This window comes from Corythoichthys intestinalis, chromosome 9 (assembly GCF_030265065.1).
Source record: "Corythoichthys intestinalis isolate RoL2023-P3 chromosome 9, ASM3026506v1, whole genome shotgun sequence".
NCBI lineage: Eukaryota > Metazoa > Chordata > Actinopteri > Syngnathiformes > Syngnathidae > Corythoichthys > Corythoichthys intestinalis.
This window is the reverse complement of record NC_080403.1, coordinates 12,891,042-12,914,476: the sequence shown is the minus strand read 5'-3', so window position 1 is coordinate 12,914,476 and position 23,435 is coordinate 12,891,042. Positions and strand designations below refer to the sequence as shown.

General features: G+C 40.5%; 1 protein-coding gene across 3 annotated transcripts in view; it reads right to left on the bottom strand.

The window, feature by feature from the left end:
* Positions 1 to 23,435, bottom strand: part of srgap3 (SLIT-ROBO Rho GTPase activating protein 3) — a 140,314-nt gene that overhangs the window by 62,941 nt on the left and 53,938 nt on the right. For all 3 annotated transcript variants that reach the window (XM_057846139.1, XM_057846137.1, XM_057846140.1), the window contains 2 exons: positions 19,651 to 19,713; positions 2,751 to 2,936 (listed from right to left, as the gene is read on the bottom strand). In XM_057846139.1, the coding sequence (XP_057702122.1) occupies positions 2,751 to 2,936; positions 19,651 to 19,713 (249 nt within the window). The remainder of the gene's footprint in view (positions 1 to 2,750; positions 2,937 to 19,650; positions 19,714 to 23,435) is intronic.

Here is a 23,435-nt window from a genome sequence, read left to right as displayed (position 1 = left end):
ATTATAAGTCAACTTCTGCATAATAGTGTCATTTTAAGATTAAAAAAATAGTATAAATCATCTCACAATAAAGTATAACTTTATGAACATTGTTTTGTTTGTAACAGAAAAGACAGAAAAGTGCATCAATTTGCCTGAATTATATATATATATATATATATATGTATGTACAGTGCCTTGCAAAAGTATTCGGCCCCCTTGAATCTTGCAACCTTTCGCCACATTTCAGGCTTCAAACATAAAGATATGAAATTTAATTTTTTTGTCAAGAATCAACAACAAGTGGGACACAATCGTGAAGTGGAACAACATTTATTGGATAATTTAAACTTTTTTAACAAATAAAAAACTGAAAAGTGGGGCATGCAATATTATTGGGCCCCCTTGCGTTAATACTTTTTAGCGCCACCTTTTGCTCCAATTACAGCTGCAAGTCGCTTGGGGTATGTTTCTATCAGTTTTGCACATCGAGAGACTGACATTCTTGCCCATTCTTCCTTGCAAAACAGCTCGAGCTCAGTGAGGTTGGATGGAGAGTGTTTGTGAACAGCAGTCTTCAGCTCTTTCCACAGATTCTCGATTGGATTCAGGTCTGGACTTTGACTTGGCCATTCTAACACCTGGATACGTTTATTTTTGAACCATTCCATTGTAGATTTGGTTGCTTATGTTTTGGATCATTGTCCTGTTGGAAGATAAATCTCCGTCCCAGTCTCAGGTCTTGTGCAGATACCAACAGGTTTTCTTCCAGAATGTTTCTGTATTTGGCTGCATCCATCTTCCCGTCAATTTTAACCATCTTCCCTGTCCCTGCTGAATAAAAGCAGGCCCAAACCATGATGCTGCCACCACCATGTTTGACAGTGGGGATGGTGTGTTCAGGGTGATGAGCTGTGTTGCTTTTACGCCAAACATATCGTTTTGCATTGTGGCCAAAAAGTTCAATTTTGGTTTCATCTGACCAGAGCACCTTCTTCCACATGTTTGGTGTGTCTCCCAGGTGGCTTGTGGCAAACTTTAAACGAGACTTTTTATGGATATCTTTGAGAAATGGCTTTCTTCTTGCCACTCTTCCATAAAGGCCAGATTTGTGCAGTGTACGACTGATTGTTGTCCTATGGACAGACTCTCCCACCTCAGCTGTAGATCTCTGCAGTTCATCCAGAGTGATCATGGGCCTCTTGGCTGCATCTCTGATCAGTTTTCTCCTTGTTTGAGAAGAAAGTTTGGAAGGACGGCCGGGTCTTGGTAGATTTGCAGTGGTCTGATGCTCCTTCCATTTCAATATGATGGCTTGCACAGTGCTCCTTGAGATGTTTAAAGCTTGGGAAATCTTTTTGTATCCAAATCCGGCTTAAAACTTCTCCACAACAGTATCTCGGACCTGCCTGGTGTGTTCCTTGGTTTTCATAATGCTCTCTGCACTTTAAACAGAACCCTGAGACTATCACAGAGCAGGTGCATTTATACGGAGACTTGATTACACAACGGTGGATTTTATTTATCATCATCGGTCATTTAGGACAACATTGGATCATTCAGAGATCCTCACTGAACTTCTGGAGTGAGTTTGCTGCACTGAAAGTAAAGGGGCCGAATAATATTGCACGCCCCACTTTTCAGTTTTTTATTTGTTAAAAAAGTTTAAATTATCCAATAAATGTTGTTCCACTTCACGATTGTGTCCCACTTGTTGTTGATTCTTGACAAAAAAATTAAATTTCATATCTTTATGTTTGAAGCCTGAAATGTGGCGAAAGGTTGCAAGATTCAAGGGGGCCAAATACTTTTGCAAGGCACTGTATATATATATATATATACGTATATAAAATATATTCAAAATGTAAATACACTCAAGGTACGTTTTTTGACCATTTGATACTGAATTTAAAAAAAAAAAAATCAATAAATAATAATAAATTCAAATTGATTAGCAACATTAACTCAATATGCCAAACAATTTGACGGAATAAAAAAAAAGTAATAGAACAAAAACGACAGTGTCATTGGACATTTTTGCTGCAGACACTATTAGCTTCTTTGCTATGGTGTGGAGTTATTTTGCACTGAGCAACTTGGTATGCAACCTCATTTGATCCTAACAGTGCTCACTGGTTTACTGATATAACTCTCACAAAGCGGGACGTTTGTTGGCAATACTTGGCACGTTTTCATTGAGAAAAAAAAATCAAGCGGCTTATCAATGTGATTGGGGTCTAATGTCTTTAAGTGACGTCTTAATTGATTTGGCTTACCGCTGTCCACTGCCAACATTTTTAGACCTAGTAAACAGAGTGGTCTTTCCTCATCTTCCACAGTATTAAAAGTGAAATCCAAAAGCCAAACGCTTGCTACATACACATCATGATATTTCCTCGTCTTAGCTTTACATATCGCAAGTGCTCACTGCTCTTTGCTGTGTTTTCTTGTTTGGTTCAAAAATACTGCGCGCACTCTGGAAATGAGAGCACTACTGCCATCCACTGAGTGGATATGCACGTATACTTTATTCTAGTACGTCAAAAAAGTATCTTCCCCAAGGTCACATGCGCCACCCCTGGCATCGCTCTGTGCCCCCCGGGGGCCCGCACCCCACTATTTGAGAAGTACTGGTAAGAGAACACTTTAAAATGTGCAGTTTGCCTATACTAGTTTATACTGTTTTACTATGGACAACTAAAGGACTTTAAGGGAATTAGTACCTTGTGAACAGTTTTAAAATTGCAAATGGCTCCCCTGAAAATACCAACCTTCTCTTTCATCTTCTCGATCTTTCTTACAGAGCTGCGTCTGGACTGGCGGTCTTCGTGCCGCAGAAGGTTCACGTTGAAATCTCCCGACTTGCTGAACTGCTTCTCCTCCTGTTTCTCCGCATCCTTAAGCTTGCTCTCGGCACTGATGCTTTCTGTGTGGTACATGTGGTATGTCTTCATCACCTGTGGAAGTTAACAATAGCTGGCATCATGCTCGTAACATCATCTCATTAGATTGACTCAATTGCCTATCTTTGGAGATGGCGAAAGGGTTAAAACAATAGGCCAAAGATTTGAGTGATTTCCGACCAGTGTTGTTTTTAGCAGCCCTTTTAAATTTCGTGGGTGGAGGGTGCAGAACATCAAATCAGTATCACAACTAACTGCATATAAAGTGGGATTTGTCTCATTATGTTTTAGTCTCCCAAAACACGTTTTTAGCCCGTTATCGTCTCGTCATGAAAAAAGTGTTTGTTGATGAAATATTTTCGTTATCGTCATCATTGACGAAAACATCACCGTTTCAGACTGGTAGCAAACACACTAGAGCAAGGATCCCCAACCACCGTGCCGGGGACTGGTACTGGTCCATGGCGCATTAGCTACCGGGCCGCAGACAAATAATAAATAATTTGTTAAAGATTGAATGTAGCCTGTGATTCTTGACTAATCAGTAGGGGTGTAACGGTACACAAAAATCTTGGTTCGGTACGCACCTCGGTTTTGAGGTCACAGTTCGGTTCATTTTCGGAACAGTAAGAAAACAAAATGCAAAATATAAATGTGCTAGTTGTTTATTACACACTTTTAGTGGGGTGGCGTGGCTCAGTGGTAGACTAGTTGTTCCCCAACCCAGAGGTTGTGGGTTCGATTCTCTGCCCTGATGAACTTGCCTAAGTATCCTTGAGCAAGATACTGAACCCCACATTGCTCCTGGTGCTGCGTCACCAGTAGGTAGATGGCGATGTAGTGTAAAGTGCTTTGGGCGCTTTGAAAGGTGGAAAAGCGCTATATAAGTATAACACCAGTTACCATTTTGTGCTTTTAACAACAGGAACATTAGCCTATACAAAGCTAGAATTCTGCTCAAATAGTAGCGGGTATTTAAAGATAATGATCCAACAACAATTTGCCTTTCAGACCCCGCGTATTGGTCAGCTTTCTTTCTGAAAGAAAGAAGAAAAAAGAAGTCCTGTGCTAAAGAGAAAAACAATCCCAATGACAAAGATTTTAACATGTAGTTTACAAATGAAATGCCTCAAAGAATCATTTTCTTATGAACGGTTTTCAAAAGCTTTATTGGTGGATTTTCTCAAGTTAAAGCGCCACACAGAAATTAATTTAATTGTGTAAGCAGCATCTGTGTATTATTCTTATTATTTAATTACAGGTGTTTTAGCTCATTTCAATTTATTTTATTCAAATGGGCTATTATTTATTTTATTATGTGTTTAGATTTTACAAATGTGATGTAGTATTCATTTATATTGTATATTTTATGTTGTATAACTTTAGTTCCTATGTGAATATTAGTTCCTACTTGTTTTGTTGTGGTAGGAGGAGAAGACAGCAGTAAATCAACAGAGACAAGTCAACTGTTCCCCGATCTACCACTCAAGAGATGTGATGGACTCAAAAAGTGGGTTATGATTGCATATTAGTTTGAAAATCAACCGGATCCACTGTATTTTTACATGAGTGACTTCCGGTCTGCCCGATCCTAGCTAGTAGTATTGACGCAGGAGGGCCGCGTCTCTGGTCAAATAATAAACTCTGCCGTTCTTTTCGCGTGCGTCGCATTGAGCCGCTTCTGGGACGCGTCTAACACTAGGCCGTACTGCGACTGGTGTGCACTCGCTGATTGACTTTAACACCCGCGTTTCACTGCGTTCTCGCGGCGGCCACGTTGTCGCACCGTTGACGTTTCTGGGTTATATACTGTCCTACCATGTTGGTCCTCATTATAGTAGAGAAGACGGAGTAAATATAATCTACACAAAGAAACTGTAACCCGATTGACTCACAGCCTCAAAAAGTAAGGGTTACATTACGTCAGAAACTCGTTCCGTACGCCTCCGTTCCGAACCGAGCACCCCGTACCGAAACGGTTCAATACAAATACATGTACCGTTACACTCTTACTAATCAGAGTAGCGTTGTGTACGTCGCACTCTAGTGGTTGGTCGCCATGACTGGGATGTTTTCACACCTATAGCAACCCAGCATCAGTCAATGTAAACAGTAACGTTAGCTGCTGTTGGCTGACAGCATCATACCTTGTGGCAAACTGTACTGGTAAAGCCAAGAAACCTTTCACGATTGGAGAAGAACTCACTATGCCCGCGACCAAGGATATTTGCCGTCAAGTTTTAGTAGCGGCTGCTGTTAAATAAGGTTGATTCAGCATATGTCGAGTCACAATTTCCCTGCACTTAATGTTCGTTTTTAGCCCCGTCGTGTTATTTTATTTTTACTGTAATTCTCTCCCACACGTTGCTGGTGCTTGAAAAAAAGGCCCAAACACACCGGTTTGAGGTGCAAAAACGGTTAGGGACCACTTGTGGGATTTGCAAAACTGTGTCTGCACATCAGTAGGGAAGCCTTATACAAATGATGATTAAAAATGCTGGTTTGTTGTTGTTAACTTGATTAGAAACAGATTTTGGATCAATCACTTTGAATACCATGGTACTGCATGAAAACTATCAGGTCCAGCTTACACCTACATTAGACCGGTCCGAAAAATGTACTTTGGAAAATTGCTGCCCCACAAGGTTACATATATTTTTTCCTTTCCAAGTCAATAACAAGTACACAAAGTTTCCCATTTATTGTCCTTTATTTAGTGTCCGCACCCAAGCCCTCAAGTTGTCCACTAGTGACCGCTCTCTATGCGTTGCCACCTGGGTGAGGGATTACCATAAAACTCCCAACTAAGTAACCCAAAGTGAAAAGATAAATACGCAGTTTGACGACCAACAAACACACAAGAAATGCGCTGTTTTTTCATTTTGGATGACTATTTCAGATCATTGTGGGGAAAGCAATAGGGAAACACGATTATGGAGGGCGCGGACAGTAATTGCGTATGAAATGGCACCAAACTTCACACATACAATATTTTTTGTGGCTAAAGACAAAAAAAAATTGCCTTGTGGAGGAGAAATTATAAAACTTTAAAAAAATAACGATTATGCGATAGACTTTCTACTATACGTTGTATAGACATAACGGGTTCACTTTTTACGGTGAATTTAGTGGGGGCAGCTTATACGCAGGCTTGCTCAAGAGTTTAAAAAGAATGGTACATATCTAGAGAAGAATACAGCTCTACACATTTTCCTCACAATCCCGTGGCTCTATTATTCATTCATCTTCTGTACCATTTATTCTCACAAGGTTCGCAGGAGTGCTGGAGCCTATCCCAGCCAACCATTGGCAAGAGCGGGGTACACGCTGTGATTCTGTAATATTCAACTTTTTTAGCTGGTAAAATTACGTTATCTCATATTGTGACGTTAATACTTTTTTAGCTTCCTAAGTGTTCATTCATTCAAAGTCTGTTTTTAAAGTGGGGGTGTTTCAACTTGAAAATGGAATGTTGTAGCCTGACTCCACTAGAGTGAGGAGGCACTTTTAAAAAGAGCCCAGTCAGACTAATCGATGATTTACAGAACAGAACGAGTCTCTGAGAGATGTCATCTTCCAAATTCTTCAGTTCTTTCCAGAGGCTGCTTTTCTCTTTCACGGTGGCCTGGTGCATCAATCAGGGCAAAATATATGGCAGTAACACACATGTCATCACACATGGAATCTCTCAAGAATCTCTCAACAGAATACAGGAAGTTGTACTTTCAATCCAACCTCTCATCCACCCTCTTCAGTGTGCTTTAAGCATATTTTTCTCTTCTCGATCGCTACTACTATTAAGATATTTAAAAACTATTTCAGCAAGGTGACAACCGGTTTGTAGTGACAGTAGGCTGAAAAAAAGTCTTCAACTTTGTTAAGGTTAACCATATGCATCTTCATCACCCTTGTAAACTGTCATCCAGATGTGAGTGGCATTTTCAAACATCCCGAAAGCATTTTCACCCACGGAATGTTGGACAGGCAACATAAACAGTGAATTATTTGTTTCCTGTGATTCACTAAATAATGTACACTTAGGCACTACATGTCCTTTCATCTCCTTAACAACTGCCTTTGGGTCAACGGCTGTGATAGTAATATTTTCCATTCCTGACTTTGAAGAAGCTCCATTCTGTCCAATGTTTGGGTGCTGTGCATTAGGAGCGAGGGGAACAACAGCAAGTGAGCAGCATGGACCTCAAAGGTAAACATTTGCGAAGAAAATATATAAAAGACAACAAATCTTTTAAGCAGGACACAAGTAGACATGTGCCGATTACCGGTTTCAAGGTACACCGTAGTCTGAAAACGTCAAGGTTTCAAAACCGCAAAAATTTTCCGTCATACCGTCCCTAAGGTATTAGCTATTTTTTATGTCATGTAAATGCATAGAGAAGTCCCTCGCTTGCAGCTTGCCCACCCCCACCTGTTGTTGCTCAGTGTCAGTGAGTTAGCTGTGCAACACGATGGCTGGAGCAGGTGGAATTCCTGAACTTTTTCCCTCTATTGAAGAAAATGAAATCACTGGAATGGGAATACTTTGGTTACAGAAAAGTTACAGACAGCCGCAGCTTAGAAGAGGAGGAAGGCGAACCGACACATAAAAACATATTTGCGGAGGGTGGCTGCCGAGGAGGCCATACCTCCAAAATGATTTCACATTTACAGAAAATTAAAGGTTAGTAAACACTGTCATTAATGTTTCCCACCAGCTACAAGAGTTAACTCCAGTGTGTTTAGTGTGTCTAGCGGTGGTAAAACTGTGTTTTCCCTCTGGCAACTGTCTGTATTGAGGAAAAGAGTCTGTGTATAATGTAAACATGATGCGAGTCATACACACGTGCTTTTTATGGAAAATAAATCAATTATTTCTGTTCAAATGTAATAATGTTCAGCTGTGGCTATGGGTTTAGGCTCACCTAAATGACTGCATTTGTTCTAATTTTATTTAGATTGTTTTGTTATTTTTTTAAAATTCATTTTAACTTAACATTATACTTATGTATCAATTTGCTAATATGTTTTGAAAAATGAAAATTGTGTTCAATGGGAAAAAAATGTTGTTTTTTTTAAACCCAGATATCTCAAAGTAAAACATTTTAGAGCTGTAACTGCAATACCGTGTTACGGTAATATTTTAGGTTAAGGTTATCATACTGTCAGAATATCATACCGACACAAGTGTGTGCAAACATATTGTGAAATGTCAGTAACTAAGGAACTAATAATGGCAATAATTCATTCACTTTAAGTTAATTCAGATACAAAGCGTACAAGTGTGAAGTGAGAAAGCTAAGCAAAACCTTTAAATGTGTGCTTGAATTGATATTAAAAATGTCAAAAGTGAGATGTCCCGATCGATCGGATCCGATCACGTCATTTTCAAAGTATCGGAATTGGCAAAAAAATATCGGCCATGCCTTTTTTAAAATATATATATATATTTTAATTAAGTCGTTTTCTAATTGTATTTAACGTTACAGATATAATAATGTTACAATCATCCAGAGTCTTTAGTTTAGGCTTAAGGTAGGGTTATCAAAAATATCCCGATAGCGGCGGCAATTAATTTATTAAAAAATGTGTCACGTTAAAATAATTAACGCAATTAATGTATGCGCTGCACGACACTCTCACTCGTTGTTGCGCTCAATCTGTAATGACGCCGTTTTACCTATATAGAGAGATACAAGGCAGCGCTAAATGAGTAGAGGGAAATTTGGCAGCCTTTGGGGCCTTTCTTCAATTGGCTAAGGCCTTGCAATCCCTCTCCCTATGATAAGAAATGTCATGGGAAGCAATGTGGGGAAGCAAGGTGGCAATTGATCTTTCTCTTCACATCTTAAGTTATTTCCCAAAGCAGAAAATATATATCCATTGGTAGCACGACGCACAGTCATGGTTCCACTTCCCATCATGGTTCCACTTCCCATCATGCATTGGGGCATGGCTGCAGTATCATTTACTAAAAGCTCAACAAATACACTAGATGGCAATATTTAGTCACAATATACAAAGTCACAAGTCTTTCTATCCGTGGATCCCTCTCACAGAAAGAATGTTAATAATGTAAATGCCATCTTGAGGATTTATTGTCATAATAAACAAATACAGTACTTATGTACTGTATGTTGAATGTATATATTCGCCCGTTTTATTCATTTTTTTCTTAATGCATTGCCAAAATGTATATGAGCGGGAAAAATTATCGGGAATGATTGGAATTGAATCGGGAGCAAAAAAAAAAGCAATCGGATCAGGAAATATCGGGATCGGCAGATACTCAAACTAAAACGATCGGGATCAGATCGGGAGCAAAAAAACATGATCGGAACAACCCTAGTCAAAAGGCTTGCGATTACTGTTCACTTAGAAACACAACTGTTTCACAAAAACTCAGGAATATTGTACAAAAAAGTATTTTGTAAGTTGTTTGAGATGTCTTGCCTAATGCACGCTGGAAGAGCTGAATTAACCAACAACCCTAAGAAGGACAAGTGTATATAAAATGGGTCGACATAATGAGCTTAAGTGTACCTCCAGTGGTTAGTGAAAAATAAAAATAAAAAAATAAAAAAAAGGTTTAGCAGAAAAGCAAGAAAAATTGCATCCAAACGTGTTTATATTACGCTCGTGAAATCAAAGTTAGTATACAAAAATTCGCTGCAAGTTTTGACATTGAACATTTCATATTTGTTCAGCAGGGGACGGGTCATGACTAGTGTTGTATCGGTCGCGAACGATTCGTTCTTTTTGAACGAATTGTTTGGGTGAACGAGACCGAACTAATCACCATCTGCACTGATTCGTTCTATGAAGTTGGTGCTTGTTCACTGCGTGGGAGGGCGTTGAGCAAGCGGCAGCGTCTTCTGACATCGCACACGACCAATCAGACGCCAGCCTTATCGCGGGCAGGGGAGGGACCGGAAACAGAATCAGGGCGTATGTCACTCACTTCCACGTGTGGCCAATGAGCAGCCAGCGTGCAGGCAGGGGGGCAAGAGTAGTTTTGTCACTTCCCGTTCAGTGACTCGGTCCTCCGGTTCCTGACCTAGCTTGCTGCTAACTTGACTTTCCAGTAATGACTATGCGGTGAACGAATCAAAAAATGAAAGGAAAGGTCACATATTTGTTAACGTGGAGCCTATCAAATGCAGCTCAAAAAGACAAAAACACCACACAAATCTAGCGAGCATGGTTTAGTGTACTACTTTTCTCAACAGACTCGCAACTACCTATTACGACATACTATCAAATTTACAGTAATTTAAAACACGGGTAGCTACGAGGCAAGCAAAAGCTGAGCTGCGGTCGCGTGACGGCAATGAAGGGGGCAAAGAACTGTCACTATAAGGTTGCGTCATGGCAGCGAAATTTACCTCATATGTGCACAGAAAAAAAGAATATTTAGTATGATCACCATAATACTGATTTGCAATGAAACGGTATATACATGTCAATTTTTTCCAAGTGTTTTATTTTATTTTTTCGTGTCAGGTGTTGGTTGGTTTGACAAATTATGTCAATCCGTCCATCATGTGCTACTCAAGCGCCCCAAAACAACGCACATAGACACGGGAGATGTCGCAATATGTCTACATTTTTCTTAACAGACTAATGAGAGTAGAAAGGCGATATCGTAAAGAGCAAACAATTATTTCTCGTCATCATTTGACGATCTGAGATGCGGGGACGACAGGGGAGCTGACCGGATTATTTTATTTATTAATACCAGTGCAAAAATTCAATACGATCACCATAATACTGATTTGCAATGAAACTGTATATACATGTCAATTTTTTCCGAGTGTTTTATTTTATTTTTTTTCGTGTCAGAGCGTGTCGGTTGGTTTGACAAATTATGTCAATCCGTCCATCATGCGCTACTCAAGCGCCCCAAAACAACACACGCGGACACGGGAGATGTCGCAATATGTCTACATTTTTCTTAACAGACTAATGAGGGTAGAAAGGCGACATCGTAAAGAGCAAGCAATCATTTCTCGTCAGCATTTGACGATCTGAGATGCGGGGATGACAGGGGAGTTGACCGGATTATTTTATTTATTAATACCAGTGCAAAAATTCAATACGATCATCTTAATACTGATTTGCAATTAAACTGTCAAATATCAAAATGTAGTATTGTCTTTATTTCAGAGCAGCACATTCGACAACTAGCTATTTACACTTATAGTTTTAACAATAGTAACTAAAAATAATAGTGATGAGCATAAAAACAAAAATACAACAGAGCGAGAGGTAAATATGATGTGTTGGTCGTTCCATATTTAGAAATTAAACTTTCGATTTATTTTTATTTTCGTGACAGCAAGCATGCTGCGTTGGCTGGTAGCAGCAGCATTGTAAATGTGATCAAGAACATGCTAAAGAAAGTCCGTGCGCCCCCGACCCCAACCCCCCCCCCACAAAAGGAAAATGTTTAACCGTGTCCTCAATCGAAATGCAAGCACGAGCCATGACTTTGAGCCCATAGAACTAGGACAGACGACGCGGAAGTTCTCCCTCGCTTTTGCAGCAGCGGGAGGGAGACGAGGCTGTCTGTGAAAGCAGAATGATATTGCCTGTCACTCATTACTGAAACTACGACGAGCGGTCAATGAGGAGCCTGTGTGCAAGAGAGAGGGAGGGACCAAGAATGTCACTTCCCGTTCAGTTATACTGCGAAGCGGTCTTTGGTGATTCGTTCGGCAACGTCACTTCCCGTTCACTAACCGAACGATTCATTTGGGCGGGGAGGGAGATGAGGGGGGGCGAACGATTCGTTGAACGATTCGTTTGAACAAATCTTTTTACTGAACGATCAGGAATGGATTCGTTTACTCAAGTGAACGACAGATCCCGTCACTAGTCATGACGCGGCTTTGTTGAGAGGAGAATGAGCCTTCAATTGAAATGCCATCAGTAAATTCTGACCCATAATGGCCGAATGAAACGCTTATGGCTCTCTCCAGTGTTGATTTTGTCATCAATGAATATAATGAAAATATTTCGTCAACAAACATTTTTTCATGACAATGACGAGACGATAACGAGCTAAAAACGTGTTTTGTGAGACTAAAACATAACAAGCCTAATGCCAGTTTTCATTTGACGAGACGAGGTTGACGATGTATAGTGAAGATGGTGTACTGCTGATCTCGACTCGGGACGTCGGGAGCCGGTGGGGAGAATACTTCGAAGCCCTCCTCAATTCCACCGACACGCCTTCCTTTGAGGAAGCAGAGTCTGGGGACTCCGAGGTGGGCTCTCCGATCTCTGGGGTTGAAATCACTGAGGCGGTTGGAAAGCTCCTCGATGGCAAGGCCCCGGGGGTAGATGAGATCCGCCCAGGAGGAGCAGTGTGGTTTTCGTCCCGGCCGTGGAACAGTGGACCAGCTCTACACCCTCGGCAGGGTCCTCGAGGGTGCATGGGAGTTTGCCCAATCAGTCTACAGTACATGTGTTTTGTGGATCTGGAGAAGGCGTTCGACCGTGTGCCTCGGGGAGTCCTGTGGGGGGGTGCTCCGGGAGTACGGGGTACCGAGCCCCTTGGTAAGGGCTGTTCGGTCCCTGTACGACCGGTGTCAGAATTTGGTCCCCATTGCCGGCAGTAAGTCAAATTCGTTCCCAGTGAGGGTCTGACTCCACCAGTGCTGCCCTTTGTCACCAATTTTGTTCATAATTTTTATGGACAGAATTTCTAGGTGCAGCCGAAGCGTTGAGGGGGTCCAGTTTGGTGACAACATCACAACAGTTAGGGTTGGACTCCACCAAGGTTGCCCTTTGTCACAGATTCTGTTAATAACTTTTATGGACAGAATTTCTTGGTGCGGCCAAAGTGTTGCGGGTGTCCTGTTTGGTGGCCTCTGCATTGCATATCTGCTTTTTGCAGATGATATGCTGCTGTTGGCTTTATCAAGCCGTGACCTCCAACTCTCAATGGATTGGTTCGCAGCCGAGTGTGAAGCAGTTGGGATCAGGATCAGCATCTCCAAATCTGAGACCATGGTCCTCAGTCGGAAAAGGGTGGCGTGCCCTCTCTGGGTCGGGAATGAAATCCTGCTCCAAGTGCAGGAGTATAAGAATCTTGGGGTATTGTTCACAAGTGACGGTAGGAGGGAGCGGGAGATCGACAGGCGAATCAGTGCAGCGTTTGCAGTAATGCAGACTCTGCACCGTTCCGTAGTGGTGAAGAAGGAGCTGAGCCAAAAGGCAAAGCTCTCGATTTACCAGTCGATTTTCGTTCCTACCCTCACCTATGGTCACGAGCTTTGGGTCGTGACCGAAAGAACAAGATCCCGGATACAAGTGGCAGAAATGAGTTTCCTCCGCAGGGTGTCAGGGCTCTCCCTTAGAGGTAGGGTGAGAAGCTCGGTCATCCGGGAGGGACTTGATGGCTTGCACCGTTGAGCCGCTACTCCTCGGCGTAGAGAGGAGCCAGCTGAGGTGGCTCGGGCATCTGGTTCGGATGCGTCCTGGACGCCTCCCTGGAGAGGTGTTCCGGGCATGTCCCACCGGCAGGAGGCCCTGGGGACGACCCAGGACACGCTGGAGAGACTGTCTCTCGGCTGGCCTGGGAACGCCTTGGGATCCCGCCGGAGGAGCTGGTTGAAGTGGCTGGGGAGAGGGAAGTCTGGGCTTCCCTGATAAAGCTGCTACCCCCGCGACCCGACCCCGGAACAAGCGGAAGATAATGGATGGATGGATTATCGTCCAAAAGACTAAGACGAAAATTAAAAGGGCTGCCAAAAACAACACTGGATCTCTCAATCACAACCATAATAAAAATAAAAAAAATAAACCAATAAGCGCCACCTTTGGATGCCTAAATCTAGAAAGACAAATATTCTTTTGCTAGATATTTATCAATTATTATTAGTAGTAATCTTTATATCCTTTATACACAAATATTGTACGGTTGTGTTTTATTAGAATTTTTGCACCTATCATATGGGCAAAACCCAGGTTTCTAAGCGTACCTGTTCTCAATGACATATATGTTTTAAAATGACTGTGCTCCTGCTGCCTGTGAATGGAAAAAAACGCATGAATGACAGACTGAAGCAATGAAGGAAACAAACTCTCCAGCTGAGTTTCTAAATCTGTGTTGTTATTAATAGGAGAACAAGGGAGCAGCCAACAGACAGCAGGTGGTCCATCAAAAAGATAAGATCAACCTTATTGATCTAACCATGGATATTAAGTCTGCGTAGCCGGAAATTAACACGAGATGAAGCAGGGAATTGCTGCTGAAAACATCAACAGGAAACTTTAAAGCCTTCACGCACCTTCTTCATTTCATGCCTTGGCAGACTTAAAATATGATTTTAGCTTACGCCGTTTCATGTCTGACTCCTGAGCTGGGTATTTCACAGTTTTCTTGCCTGCCAATGAAAACTGTTAGAAAAAAATCACCATGTGTTGCAAAGCGACGACCATATTGATCTCGCTATTTCTGAAAAAAAGAAACACTAACAAGGGTTTAGTTCAGAGTCTGAGACAAAATTATTTTAACGCCTATGAAAATTCCTTCCTATGAATATGAAGGACGTGTGAAAGTTGAATGCCTCTGAGGTTATGACACTTGGATAATCCCTCTAGAGGGTCGACCAGCATCTCAACTCATTGTTTTAGCACAAGGCTCCATTGTCAAAATGGGATTGCAGTGTGCATAGAAAAATGTTCGGACTCAAAACAAATCTATGTTTATTGTTGTGTGTATTGTCAGAATTGACTTAAAGTGTGTAATTATGTGTGCGTGTGGGGGCGGGCTCCTTCGAACCGGAACTCTGGAAGTGTGTGGACTAGTGTCGGAATAAGTTACCAGCTAGCCAGGATTAAATGAAACTGTTCATCAGTCAGTCAATTAAACCCATTTTGGCAATGTATCAGCAACTCTGTCTTTAGAGTATTTTGCTCCTACTGGCCTCTCACTCTAACATAGCAACAGATGAAAAAAATGCTCTCCCCAGCTGGCAAATGATGAAGCAGGTTTTAGCTCACGAGACTCAAAATGCAGAAAACCAAACCCTGATTCTATGTTCACAGTACTGTGAAGGATCCTGGTTGCAGCAAACACGTGCAATTAAAAATACTTTCCTTGAAGTAGACAAAGCCGCCAAAATTCGCATGAGAAAGGTATCAAGGGAACCTCTGACTTAAAGACTTGTAGGCTCTAATAAGTCACAATTTTTCTCTTTTACCAAAGTATGTTATTAGAAACACATAAAATATTGCCATTAATTTAAAAATCTATAATATTTAGTACATGTTTTGACCTTTGGAGGGCGCCATGTTTTAAGCGCGCAATGGATGCTCGGGGTGATGACGTAGATTGTCACGGTCACTCGATGAATACTACCGGGTTACTGCAATTCCTTCTACGCGGCAAGACGTTCAACACACGAGCTCATCGGTTAAAAGCGACGAGTACTTATTATTTGTGTTTTATTGAGTCTTTTATTACCTTTTTATTGCCTCAAAATCCTTTTTGTTGTATTTTCTCAAGTCATCTTTAGTATGTCCTGTCTGTATGCATCTAAACAAAACAAGCTGAAAGCACGCGGTAGTACATTGGGTGTCAAATTTGCCTCTTGTAGAACGTTTCGCCGGTGTAGCACATTTTGGCAGAACACAATTTTTTTTCCCTACTCTCGTCTCTTTCTCATCCCCTCTTTCCTGTTCATTTTGCTTTTGCAAAACTACTGTCATGCTCATTAATGTTCCTCTCAGATTCAAATTGAAAGGGTTGAATGGATGACATGTTTATGTCGTAAGAGTCATACTTTGGAAGCCCGGCAGCGTAACCATGTGACGTCACCGCCCTGTGACATCAACAACAATGGCGACCTACTTGTTAAACTAATTTTACAAATTATATTAAAAAAACATCAAGAGGGGTTTCAATATCAAATGATTTTAACTCATAACGTTTATCTTTTAAGAACTACAAGTCTTTCTATCCGTTGATTCCTTTCGGATAAGTGAATGTGAGGATTAGTAATGACTTTAGGGCACCGCATGTTGGAGACAAACTATAATAATTTATATATGCCTATTTTTTTGTTGGACTACGACATGTTTACTTATTTATTTTGGGGGGCGTGACAGTAATTTAGTACTTTCAACATGATGAGAATCATGATTAAAGGTAGCTCAAGCACATTAGGAGTTATTCATGAGTGATGAACCTTTTTTCAATTGAATGAATGTTAAGTATGACAAGGGGCACGCATGTTACACAAGTCCTCTTTGTATTACATCTGTAGAGCCAGTTTTTTGTTTATAATTTCAATAATAATAGCTTCAGTTTACAATGAAAAAACAAGAAAAAAAGACTTATTTGACTATAAATAAAAAAAGCAATTCATTTTTTTTTCAGCATGGCAAAACATCAAGAGCTTACTGAATGTAATTAAGTCTGTATTAAAGAATTTTATCATCCTGCAAATTCTCTACTTTTTAATGACAGGTCCTCTAATAAATTTGCTAAACACTAGGCTTGTGTAATTTAGTGTACACCTTCTTATGTGACACATCAAAAAACAGAAGAACATTTGCAGAAAAGGCTTATAAAAATACACTAAAGGATGTTTATGACAGGGCTGAGAAAAGATGTAATATGTGAGCAGCAAAGAAAGCAGCATGGAGGAAAGAATAATAAAGAAATAAAAGTGCATTGTCTAGGAAAAAAGATGCACTCGGCTATTATTTTGTTGTTGTTGTTTTTTTTTTACAAGCTTCCACTTGCAGCTGGATTTTACAGATCAATAAAATGCTGCACTATATGACAAAATGACACTTATGAACCCTCGACCGTTAATCTAGGAAGGCAAACTGTGACGCAAATTCAGCACTTTGATCTGAGAAAAATGGGAAAACTTTTCCCATAAAAAAACAAAAAAAAAAAACATATACAGTGCCTTGCAAAAGTATTCGGCCCCCTTGAACCTTGCAACCTTTCACCACATTTCAGGCTTCAAACATAAAGATATAAAATTTTATTTTTTTGTCAAGAATCAACAACAAGTGGGACACAATCGTGAAGTGGAACAAAATTTATTGGATAATTTAAACTTTTTTAACAAATAAAAAACTGAAAAGTGGGGCGTGCAATATTATTCGGCCCCCTTGCGTTAATACTTTGTAGCGCCACCTTTTGCTCCAATTACAGCTGCAAGTCGCTTGGGGTATGTTTCTATCAGTTTTGCACATCGAGAGACTGACATTCTTGCCCATTCTTCCTTGCAAAACAGCTCGAGCTCAGTGAGGTTGGATGGAGAGTGTTTGTGAACAGCAGTCTTCGCTCTTTCCACAGATTCTCGATTGGATTCAGGTCTGGACTTTGACTTGGCCATTCCAACACCTGGATACATTTATTTTTGAACCATTCCATTGTAGATTTGGCTTTATGTTTTGGATCATTGTCCTGTTGGAAGATAAATCTCCGTCCCAGTCTCAGGTCTTGTGCAGATACCAACAGGTTTTCTTCCAGAATGTTCCTGTATTTGGCTGCATCCATCTTCCCGTCAATTTTAACCATCTTCCCTGTCCCTGCTGAAGAAAAGCAGGCCCAAACCATGATGCTGCCACCACCATGTTTGACAGTGGGGATGGTGTGTTCAGGGTGATGAGCTGTGTTGCTTTTACGCCAAACATATCGTTTTGCATTGTGGCCAAAAAATTCAATTTTGGTTTCATCTAACCAGAGCACCTTCTTCCACATGTTTGGTGTGTCTCCCAGGTGGCTTGTGGCAAACTTTAAACGAGACTTCTTATGGATATCTTTGAGAAATGGCTTTTTTCTTGCCACTCTTCCATAAAGGCCAGATTTGTGCAGTGTACGACTGATTGTTGTCCTATGGACAGACTCTCCTACCTCAGCTGTAGATCTCTGCAGTTCATCCAGAGTGATCATGGGCCTCTTGGCTGCAGCTCTGATCAGTTTTCTCCTTGTTTGAGAAGAAAGTTTGGAAGGACGGCCGGGTCTTGGTAGATTTGCAGTGGTCTGATGCGCCTTCCATTTCAATATGATGGCTTGCACAGTGCTCCTTGAGATGTTTAAAGCTTGGGAAATCTTTTTGTATCCAAATCCGGCTTTAAACTTCTCCGCAACAGTATCTCGGACCTGCCTGGTGTGTTCCTTGGTTTTCATAATGCTCTCTGCACTTTAAACAGAACCCTGAGACTATCACAGAGCAGGTGCATTTATACGGAGACTTGATTACACACAGGTGGATCCTATTTATCATCATCGGTCATTTAGGACAACATTGGATCATTCAGAGATCCTCACTGAACTTCTGGAGTGAGTTTGCTGCACTGAAAGTAAAGGGGCCGAATAATATTGCACGTCCCACTTTTCAGTTTTTTATTCGTTAAAAAAGTTTAAATTATCCAATAAATGTTGTTCCACTTCACGATTGTGTCCCACTTGTTGTTGATTCTTGACAAAAAAATTAAATTTCTTATCTTTATGTTTGAAGCCTGAAATGTGGCGAAAGGTTGCAAGATTCAAGGGGGCCGAATACTTTTGCAAGGCACTGTATATATATATATATATATATATATATATATTATATACAACCTCTAGCAAAAAGTATGGATTCACCAGTCTCGGACGAGCACTCACTCAGACATTTTATCATGTAGAACAAACTCAGATAAAAAGCTTAAAAAAAATAATAAATTATTTAAAAATTGCAACTCTTTAGCATTCAGAAACACTAAAAGAAATGAATAAAAACATTGTGGTGGTGAGTAAATGTTAATTTTATAGAACAGGTGCAGGGAAATATATATGGAATCACACCCTTCTGAGGAAAAAATATGGAATCATGACAAACAAATAACAATCAAAACACATGTCTAGTATTTAGTCGCACCACCTCTGGCTTTTATAACAGCTCACAGTCTCTGAGGCATGGACTTGAGTATTGTTCATCAATTTGGTGCCAACTCTCTTTGATTGCAGTTGCCACATCATCCTTGCAGGTGGGATCCTTGCTGTGGACCATTTTTTTCAATTTCACCATTCGTTATCAATAGGGTTGAATCTGGTCAAATCTGGGCTATTTGCAGGCCATGACATTGACTGGATTAGTCTTTCTCCAAGGAATGCTTTAACAGTTTAGCTCTGTGGCATGATGCATTGTCATTTTGGAAAATGACAAGCATATTTTCAATTGAAGGGATAAGAAAGCTGTCTAAAATTTCAATGTAAACTTGTGCATTTATTGAAGATTTAACAACAGCCATCTCCCCAGTGCCTTTGCTTGACATGCAGCCCCATATCATCAACAACTGAGGGAATTTTGATGTCTTCTTCAGGCAGTCATCTTTGTAAATCTCACTGGAACAGCACCAAACAAAAGTTCCAGCATCATCACCTTGTCAAGAGTCAAGAATCTGCATTGGACAAGGTGACAATAGTCAAGAATCTGTATTTTTTTTTTTCAAGCTTTTCATCTGAGTTCGTTCTACATGATATAATGTCTGCGTGAGTGCTCGTGCGAGACTGGTGATTCCATACTTTTTGCTAGGGGTTGTGTGTATACTACTGTATATCAGAAAAGCAGTTTGAGGAATACACGTGCCAACTTGAAGACATTCCATGTCTGAGACAAGAGGCTTCAGGACATTTTTTTTCCACACTCAAAAGTCACAACACAAGTGTTATTAAATATGAGAAAAACTAGAATGCAGACAAATCAAAGGATGTGATACAAGCTGTGATTAAATATGAGATCAATCTTTTACTCACAGTGTAGAGTTCATTGGTGACCTTCACCAGCTCTTCATGCATCTGGATTCCAATGTCCTTGCTCTGAAAGACAGAACAATACAACAAAGTGGAGGGTTGTGTTTAAAAGACGACAATATGTTGAACATATTTGTCGGGATCAAAAAAGTACAGTAAGCATGTAGTTGCTACTGTGTTATCAAAGTGAAGGTAACATTTCTCAATATAATTTCCTGATAATCTAATGCGATCCAATTCAAGCGCTGTAGGGAAGAAGAGGGATGCTGTGTATTGTAATGAACTCTCCATTAATAACTTTTTCTAATCTAAGTGTGTGTAATCTACCTAAAACGGGGTGGGGAAGAGCAACTTTCTTATTTATATTTGCCGATGGTTGCTCTTAAGATGGTAGGGACTGACGTCTTCGAGAGGGTGGGGCTTGAAGTTTAGGTTCTTAACGTGCGTTATTTATTTTGTGTTTATTCTTCAGGAACCCTAGTTGTTGGAACGCTATTTCGGTTTTGAGGCATTTTTTTCAAGCGGTCGCTCAATTTTCGCAACGCATCATGCATTCCGTGGGCATTACAATTTTGCCCCCCCCTCGTGGTCATGTTCTTGGCCGGCAGTTGATTGTTTCATTGGTAAACAACTTCAGGAAAACGGGTGATGTAAAGAAAAAGAAACCTGGCCTACCGCGAACAGCAAGAACACCCCAAAACATTGACGTGGTGAGGCAACCTGTTTTGATATCTCCCCGCCGGTCTGCCTGGCTGAAGTTGTTTATCCATGAAACAATCGACTGCCAGGCAGGAACATGACCACGGCACGGGGGGGCAATATTGAAATTTCTACGGAATGCACGTTGCCTTGCGACGATTGAGAGACCGCTTGAAAAAAAATGTTTAAACAGTTAACGCGCGTTCCAACTTCGTCCACTTCATGATGCTCACTGAGGTTCATGAAAAATAAACACAAAATAAATAACGCACATTAAGAACCAAGCTTTAAGCCCCACCCTCTCGAAGACGTCAGTCCCTACCATCCTCAGAGCAACCATCGCTTCAGGGCGCCAAATTGAAATAAGCAAGTTGCTCTGCCCCACTCTCTAAAATTGTTGATGTACATAATGCAGTGGAATCTTGTGGAATTGTGTGACTGATCATTAAAATGTTTTTTAAGAAACAACATGAAAACATGAGTGTGTAAGTGGATTTAAAGTGCATAAGTATATCAAAGAGGGTTGGGCAAGGATGGTAAGTACATCCCAAGATGCATGAGGTGTTGCAGACATACGTGCAGGCATTTAGTCCTACTCAAACAAGTGTCAAAATAGATGTGATAAATGCTTCAAATCCCACAAGGGCTCGGGCAGTTGGTGAATGGCATCAGTGCGCATCAGTGGCTCTGAAGTGAGACAGACTGCAGCGTGTACTGCAGACTGCAGAGGCTCAGGGGGGCAGGGAGGGTTCAAGTAAGAAATGAATAAATGTTGATGCAATGCACTGCAAGAACTGCAATAATTTTGGAGTAATCCTACTAATGCTAAAGAAAAGCATACAGTGCAATTGACTGTTTGAATGTATCTGTGGTAAACAGTAAATGTTGACCCTCTAACGGTTGTCAGTTTTCCCCTTTAGAAAGAAATGAAAAATGCACCATCTGTAAAGCTGTTTGCAAAGCATCCATACTACTTTATACTTAATAGATACATTAGAAGAACATAAGAAGTAGATGTAGACACAAGCTTTTGATTGGCAAATTTTTCAGCAAAGCAAAAATCTGAAAATGGTTGTTTTATCTCCATGTTATGTGTGACATCATTATTTATTAATTCTATACTAATATTATCAAATATAGCAAAATTTCAATATTGACTACTGTAATACCCTATGTAGTTTTCATGGTTGAATAAAACAGGGCATCAACCGGTGAGGTGTACATACTGCCTGAGTGTTTTATCATAATCATCTTGAGCCGAATGTAAAGCTAACCACCTCCTCTTGGCCTAGCTGATTAATTGAATTGATATGATAAATTAGGGGTGAATGTTAATATTTATTATATCTGAAAACACATTATTATGCTTTGCAGTTTTGAACGGTTTCGGTCATTTTTTACCCAATTTGAGTTCAGACAAAAGATTCAAGAGATTCAATCTTTGGGATCGTTTTAGCATTGTGGAGAATAGACAAGTCCCAGCCCATGCCAAGGGGAAACCAAGGAATGACTGTCTCTTGACTTGTTTTACCATATAGACCCTACCCACGTGACGTCACAATTTCGCCCTCCTGACTGGTGCCGCCCAATTGTCCGTCAACACATCGTGTTTACCTGTTAAGGCTACGTACATTCCTCCTATTTACGGCGTGTTTTTCTGTTCGTTAACATTAATAATCAAAATGGTGAAGGCGTGTGTGGCGGTCGGTTGCAATAACAGAGAAGATAGACGGAGAGACTTGAAGTTCTACCGGATTCCGAGAGACCCAGAGAGGAGAGAGCGAGATGGGCTGCTGCAATTCGACGAGAAAACTGGGCTCCAAACGATTACCACAGATTATGTAGTAGTCATTTTATATCTGGTAAGATGCATTTAATATATATTTAGAGGGTTTTGGGCTGACAACCACAATTAAGATCATTGCTAGGCTAATCGCCGACAACATACACGTATGTATGTAGTGAGAGTGCTATCGCTAAACCACATAAACATTAAAAGCCCTAGCTCCATTGACAAATGACATGGAATACATTAGACTTGACAGTGGATGTTAGCAAGAACCAAAAATTTTGAATTAAAAATTTCGTAACTCACCTTTCCGAGCACAAGATAGATTCCTGCCGAATTTTCGTGGACGAGGACCTGTTTCACCCAACCAGCAACGAAGTATTTATAAGCCTCCAAGCTCTTAAAGTTTTTCAAACTTTCGTGAGAATAGGCTGATTTTGTGTGGACAAGATAGTTGTAAATATCAGGGTCATGCGAAGACAGCGGGTCGAAAAACATCGATTTAGGCATCAAATATGGATCTGGCGAATGGATAAACTGAAGCTTTTCCACATAACGCCTTTTATGCAACACATCCAGTGAGTTTACGGCATCCAAAAGCACCGGGTCTTCCATGAAATGCATTATAAATTGCTCGATCAATTGAGACCATTGATAATACAGACACAAAATGACGGACAAGGGGGCGGAACAATACAGCGATCACGTGATTTTGTGACGTCGGTGGGTAGGGTCTATAGAGATGATATTTTTCAAATGAAGGATGTCCCTTTTTTATGCTTGGAAACACACAGAAATGCACGCCTACAGGAAGACGTGCAAGGTGGGAACACAGTTGTGATGTTTGGATAAGACCTCAGTCATCTCTGCTATGTGCTGACTAAATGCTGCTAACACATGGAGGCGACAAAATATTTTTGCAGGGGTGTCTGGCCCCCACTTTTCAGAAAGTTGCCGCTTTTACACTCTCACAGGGCTCAAAACATCATTCATAGCACAAACAAGGTCAAAATACTGTAATAAGATCCAATAATATACAATACATTACAATGTAAGGTACAGTGTAGTAGTAGCAGCCAGTATTTCAAAATTAAACACCACACATTTTTACATTTTCTCCAATAACTGCAAAAACCATAAAGAACATTTATGAGTCGGCATTAACAATTTATAATTGTTAAATCAATTTGTTTTCAGACGATAGGTGTACTTTAACATCAACAGTATGTTTTTTAAGCAAAATACTGTATAAATGTACCTAAAGTCAAGCCAAACTTGATCACTTTTCTTTCCTTCCATT